The sequence below is a fragment of the Poecilia reticulata genome, linkage group LG13, assembly GCF_000633615.1.
Source record: "Poecilia reticulata strain Guanapo linkage group LG13, Guppy_female_1.0+MT, whole genome shotgun sequence".
NCBI classification, from domain to species: Eukaryota; Metazoa; Chordata; class Actinopteri; order Cyprinodontiformes; family Poeciliidae; genus Poecilia; species Poecilia reticulata.
Window position 1 is genome coordinate 16,674,140 of NC_024343.1, and position 6,000 is coordinate 16,680,139.

The window sequence follows — 6,000 nt, forward strand, 5'->3', positions numbered from 1 at the left end:
GTAGGGTATTTTAAAGCCGTGTGGCAAAATTACTGGGACTTCCCCCATGGGACCTCAGCGACCTGCATGAGGTCAGGACTTAACAAAAGTCCCACATCCTTCTTGGATGACCGGGGCGACCCACTGAAGAGGGAGCTTGTCATGTTTCATTCTAGGCGTGTAAAACCTTTGGCTCAAATATGGAGCAAGCCAGTTAAAAAAAAAAAAAAACCTCTTTGGTTGAATCAGTCCAAGCTATGTATATGGCGGCATACCAGCCGTTGCTCACATTTTCCCTGAAAGGAGAATAGAGATGCGTTGGACAGGGCGAGATTCTAACTCCATGGCTTCACAAAGCATCTTTGTGCGGCGCTGCTCTTCTGCACGGTTGAATCCCGCAAACAATTTTCCCACCAATTAGCCTGAAAACCTCAGGTTGGTCTTTTGAGGGCTCACAAGCGGCGGTGATAAATTTCATGTGACTCTATTGGTATCAGTTTAACTCGTCCTCCCGCCGCGTCCGACCTGCCAGATGTTTGTCTTGGCTACCTCGCTTCGCACACCTTTGTTTTGGTCGTGTGCACCCACAGTGCCGAGTGTTGCAGTCCGCTTCCTGGATCTTGTTCACTGGAAGAGAGTCAAGAGCTTCGTTGATGGCCAGAGAGTTTGTTTCTTTGATCTGAGCCAAAGTTTGTTTGCACTTCAGCGCCTCTGCAAACAAGTCAGACTTTTTGAGCAAATATCTTGATTCTGACTCAACAAGACCAGAGTAAGCGCGCGCTAACAATAATTGTCGAGTCCTTATTAAGAGTTTCTTGATTTTTTTTTTTTTTACAAACAGAAGCAGACTGTAAAACTGATGGATGGTGAACAGGAATTTGGTTTGTCACTAGGTTTGAGCAAAAATTGTCCCTCAGACAGTTTGAAGATTGTGTGACTTATAGAGAAAAACAGAAACAGCCATCTGAAGTTGCTTTTGAAGGAACGTTTTTCCAGCATATTGCATTTGAGGCCTCTTACAATTCACACGCTCGACCACTTGGTGAAGATGCAGCGACATTATATGATGATCTTCCAGATCAAAATCAAACCTTTAAAACATTTCGATTGCGCACATAATTTAGGACCATGCTTGTAGTTTGGGTGTGACGGTTTAAGTGGTTTGCGTCACATGCATTCATCTGGTCAATGCATGATGGCTTGCTGAATATTAAAAGAATGAAAATGAAATGCAATTGAAAATGTCATTATAATAAAAGAAAAATGAATAGTTAAAAAAAGTTTTTTTTGTTTTTTTTTAATCACATCCGTCAACATGGAGGACAATAAAAAAGTAATCGGCAACCTCCAGTGATACACAGAGTTAAATATTCCAGATCTTCCTTGGAAAAGCACATTGGGGGATTTGATAAAAGGACAGAAGTCACTTGCACTTTCTAGTCATACCCATCGCTTTGAGCTCCTTGTTGTGGAAGCACATTCGTCCAGCCACACTAACGAATGTGCACACACATCGATGAGCCGATTTGCAGATCTGTAGGCAATTTGGGGTGAAGTGCTTTGCTCAGCAGCACATTAGCATGTGTCAGAAGGAATCAGAAGTCAAGCTCATAACTTTCAGATTGAAAGACAAATATTCTGGAGGCTGGAGCAAACATCTGGAAAAAAAACAAACAAACAACAACAAAAAATCAAACCACGATATTGTCCAAATCATATTTGCATAACATAAACAATGGATTGAATGTCAGTTTCTCAGTCAGCTCAGGTTACGTTTCCCTGGAAACCACTTATGAGTTGTGTGCTGTTAATTGTGATTGTCAGATAGGTAAGACGCCATGTTCTTTGTGGAAAGGTCGACCTCACTGATGGTGACTTGTCTAATAATTAGTTGTTCTTTTTTTAAGCTAGGAAAATGCAACAATTAATTTGCAAAGGCAGATAAGGGAATTCCAGTGGAATCTCTCCTGTTTCCAGACGAACTTCTGATGCAAACTTCTCTGTTGGTTTTAATTTACTTTTCTCGTTTTATTTCTATTAAACAACTCTTGCAGCCTTTCGGGACTTTATTTGCATACAAATTATAATTGCCTTTGCCTCGTTAGTTTTTTTTAGCAATTTCAATTAACAGTTGCAAAAGCTCGTCAGTTTTTTCTCTCCTGTTGGACGGGAAATTCAGGCGTGTGACTCTCCAACAGTTTCAGAGTTTTCAGCCTGCGTTGCTGTAATGATATGAAGCAGATGTTTTCTGTCTGGGATCTGCTCGTCTCTGCTGTCTCAGCAGCTGCCTTTGCCCTCTTCTGTCTTCCGCTATTAGTCCACATCAATCTTCTGCAATCTTTCCCTTTTTCCACCCTCCCTCTCTCCCTCTGTCGCCTTCATTTTTTTATGCTCTAATAGGACGTAAAGTTGCTAAATCTTTGCATGAGAACGACGAGTCTTTCTTAGCCGTCTGTCTCTGTGTTTGCCCGACTCCTGTTTAATCTCTTTTATCTTCTAATTTCGGACAGACCGCTTTGCTCCCAGCTATCCTCGTCGATAGTCACGCTGTGAGCCGACAGTCTGCTGCTCTATTCGTGTCCTCCGTGCAGCTGGAGCTTTGCATCAACCACACCCACCCTGCCTCACCCCTGCTGGGAGGGAGGAAGGAACATGGAGGGGAGACGGGATGGAGGAGAGAGGATAAAAGGGGATGTTTAACAGGGTGAGAGCAAGGGAACGGGGTGGAGATAGAGAGAGGTATCAAAGAGAGAGAGGAAAAAAAACCTGAAGGCTGTTGAGGATGTTTGATGAGATGTGGGAGCTGCTGAGGAGAGGCAGAAATGGGTGGAGCCGGCTGGGAGGGAGCAGAGGAAAAGGATGGAGGAGGAGGATGAAGAGCAGCTGCACATACTGAATAGATGTCAATGACTGAATTGATGAGAGGACAGTTTTAAAAGATGAGTTTTATGAATCAGATTCCACAGGTTTCACTTGATAAATGTTTTTTTTTTTTTGCCATTATCGTTTCCCCCAGTTGACAAACGTTGGCATATAGTTCAACTTTCTCATCTTGAATGGATGTGACTCGTGTTGGTGAAGGCTGAAAAAGCAGCACGCCTCACATTTAATGGTAAAGATGCATAAAAAAAAACTAAAAAAAACGTGAAATTTATTGACCTTCTCTTGTGTTGCTATTTAATCCTACATTTAAAAGTTTGATCCAGCTCTCTGTCTGTCAGCTGGTGGGCTTTATTAATCTCTCTTACCATCATCCTCACATTTCAAGTCGCTGCCCTTGACTGGTCATACGGCAAGTTTAGGTTTCATTTTGCTTTAATTTTGCTCATTTATTTCTTTAGCTCTTCAAGTTATTTGATTGCACTATGTATAATGCTACTCCATTGCCTTCTTGATACATGAGGGGAATAAAAGTCCGGGAGAGCCTTACTTCCTGACAATAAGGTGCAAAAGTTGTGAGCAGAGCCGCTATGGGATTTGTTCTTATTGCTACTTTGTGTTGCTTGACCAAAATGATCTGCGTCTGTTTTCCTACTGCCCCAAAAAGCATCCATCGATCCATTTCTTACATGCACTTAATCCACTACGGGTCATAGGGAGGCTTGTCTCCAGATGTTAGTGGGTGAGAGTCCACTCGCAAAAGGTCACCAGCTCATCACAGGGCCTCATAGAAAGAGAATAAACGGACCACCATACACGTCAAGCTTATATTTCTTGGACAATCACACATTCACTTCCCCTCAGAGCTTATATTTCTTTTAGTTATTGTTATTTTCTGCATTTAGGATTATATTACATCAGACCAATGCAAGTTGATGCTTGTAAATCTTGACAGATGAGCCTCGTCAGGGCTCATACTCTTACTGAACCAGATTGTAGCTCTGAATATAATCTAAACGCTCTCATACGATGGTGTCCTCCCTCCAGTGACTGTGCTCTGGCCACCTCCCTGCGCGGTCTGAAAATAAATATATGAGCATCTGTTGTATCATCAAAAGTTGTTTCCTCTTGTATATTTCTCTGTTCTGCTCAGTGTAGGGAAGTGGGTGCTGGTCTCAGAGCAGCCAAACCTGAGACAAGCATTGTGCTAGCCGCTGTCAAGTATGACATGTAGCTCGTGTGCAATATGTATGCTTTTTATTGTGTCCGTAAGCGCTCGTGCATGTGCCGGTGTTTATTTTGGCCCGCAGTTGCTGTGACAATATAGCTTCGCGCAGGAAGGTGGCAGTTTGTGGGCGTGTTTGTTTCTGTGTTGCTGCGAACGCCAAGAAAATGTTAAACCAAAAAACAAAGTTAGCAAAGCTTTTAATCTAAAGCCTCTATTTTTTTTTTCATTCTGCGGCTAATTTATTTATTTAACTCCCTTAAATTTAAAAAGCGATTTGTAGAATCTCTACGACCTGATTGGTTAATGTCTCGCTCAATGGGGACTTTCTTGCCATCTGTGTGTGTGTGTGCACGTGTGCGTGCGTGCGTGTGTGTGTGTGCAGGTGCGTGTGTGTGTGTGTGTGTGCGGAATGTCTGTTGGACAATCACACATCCACTTCCCCTCCATCCACGTGTGCTGAGGCGAGCTCGCACTGAGAGTTAGTTCTGCTTCTGAAAGAGCACATGCCCACAATGTGCGTGCTGTGTAGCTTTTCTTGACTTCAGGTTGGAGATGGTTCTCTGAAGGCAGCCGGCAATGAGTTTCAGGAGCAAAATCACCTTCAGGAGGAAAATAAAAACCAAACGAGCACGGGCGGATTTCAGCCGGCTCAGCATTGTATGTATTTCTGCTCTTTTTTGTTCTACTTCTTGTAGCGTTCTTCCTTATTGTTAGATGGATTAAATCACTATTCCAGGCTGGTAGTTGACCAGCAATTAGTTATAGATCATGTCAGTCATATTTTTTTTTTTTTTTTGCGGTTTACACACATTTAGTGACTGTACAATTTGATTAAAAATCTAGGACCATAACGCTGAGCTTGGTTTGTACAGAATCCTACAAGTAGTCCTCTTGCTTTTCTGCGGAAGACCTTCTTCAGTCAGTTCAGCTCGACAATAAGCTGTAATTCTTAACAAAGTTCAACAATCAAACAGAAATGAGGAACAAAATCCTCAGCTATAACTGTAAGCAATCACTTTCTTCTTCTTCTTCTTCTTCTTCTTCTTTGATAGTAAATAAATTAGGTTGAATTTCCTTCCTTGTTAAAAAACACACACTATCTTCGGGGCAGAAGTCGTTTTCATCCACGGTCACATTTTTTTGCAGGGAACTAAAACTGTATTTCCATCATTCTGTTGCCGTCTGTTTCACTTTTCTGAGCCAGAGACGGCCGTGAGAGCAGCCAGGCTGTTAGACCTCGCTGTGACGCCCGGGCTACGGCGTAGATGTGAACTGAACTAGCTATCATAACTTCCTCTGGGTTTCTGACCACAACCTGCTGCACCTCTCACTTTGCTGTTGTTGTTGCTGCAGGGCTGCCGCTCTCTGAATGACAGAAGTTGCTGCCCGCTGCTGTAAACATGCCTATAATGCTTGTTTTGTTTGTTTTTTTTGTCATGTCACAAGTCCTGGTTTGGTGGCTTACACTTTATTTGTGAGAAGATTGATTTGACCTGTAAAAGGAGCAGAAACTGTTGAGTGGCTGGTTCCTTAATGTTGTGTGATTCAATTCATTAGCCTGCTATACTATTAGAAAATGTTATTATTTATTTAGTGGGAGGAAAACATAAATACTTTGACTGGAAGATAAAGGAAGCTGCCTAATGCGCTAATTTATTGATCTCATTTGCTTTTGAGCTTCACACTTTTCAGTGGGGTGTTTCAAAAGCTGCGCCATGGCAGCAGCTTCACTTCCTCTGCAACTTATTTAGGTCCCTGTGATGTCACGGTAAAACACCTAAAATGTCATGTTCATGGCTATCTGCCATTTTCACACACACATTTCTGCTTAAATCCGGCTGGTGTGTGTACCTGAAATATCACAATAACATAATGAACAGAAAATTAAATGTTTTTTTTTTCATAAATATGTT

General features: G+C 42.2%; 1 protein-coding gene across 8 annotated transcripts in view; it reads left to right on the plus strand.

Moving 5' to 3' along the window:
• Positions 1-6,000, plus strand: part of dock10 (dedicator of cytokinesis 10) — a 67,777-nt gene that overhangs the window by 22,928 nt on the left and 38,849 nt on the right. Inside the window, exon 1 of one of the 8 annotated variants that reach the window (XM_017308312.1) lies at positions 4,595-4,744. The exons of the other annotated variants lie outside the window; for them this stretch is intronic. Coding sequence (XP_017163801.1) covers positions 4,664-4,744 — 81 coding nt within the window. The 5' untranslated portion in view covers positions 4,595-4,663. Of the gene's footprint in view, positions 1-4,594; positions 4,745-6,000 lie in introns of those variants that run through there. 8 annotated transcript variants of the gene reach the window in all.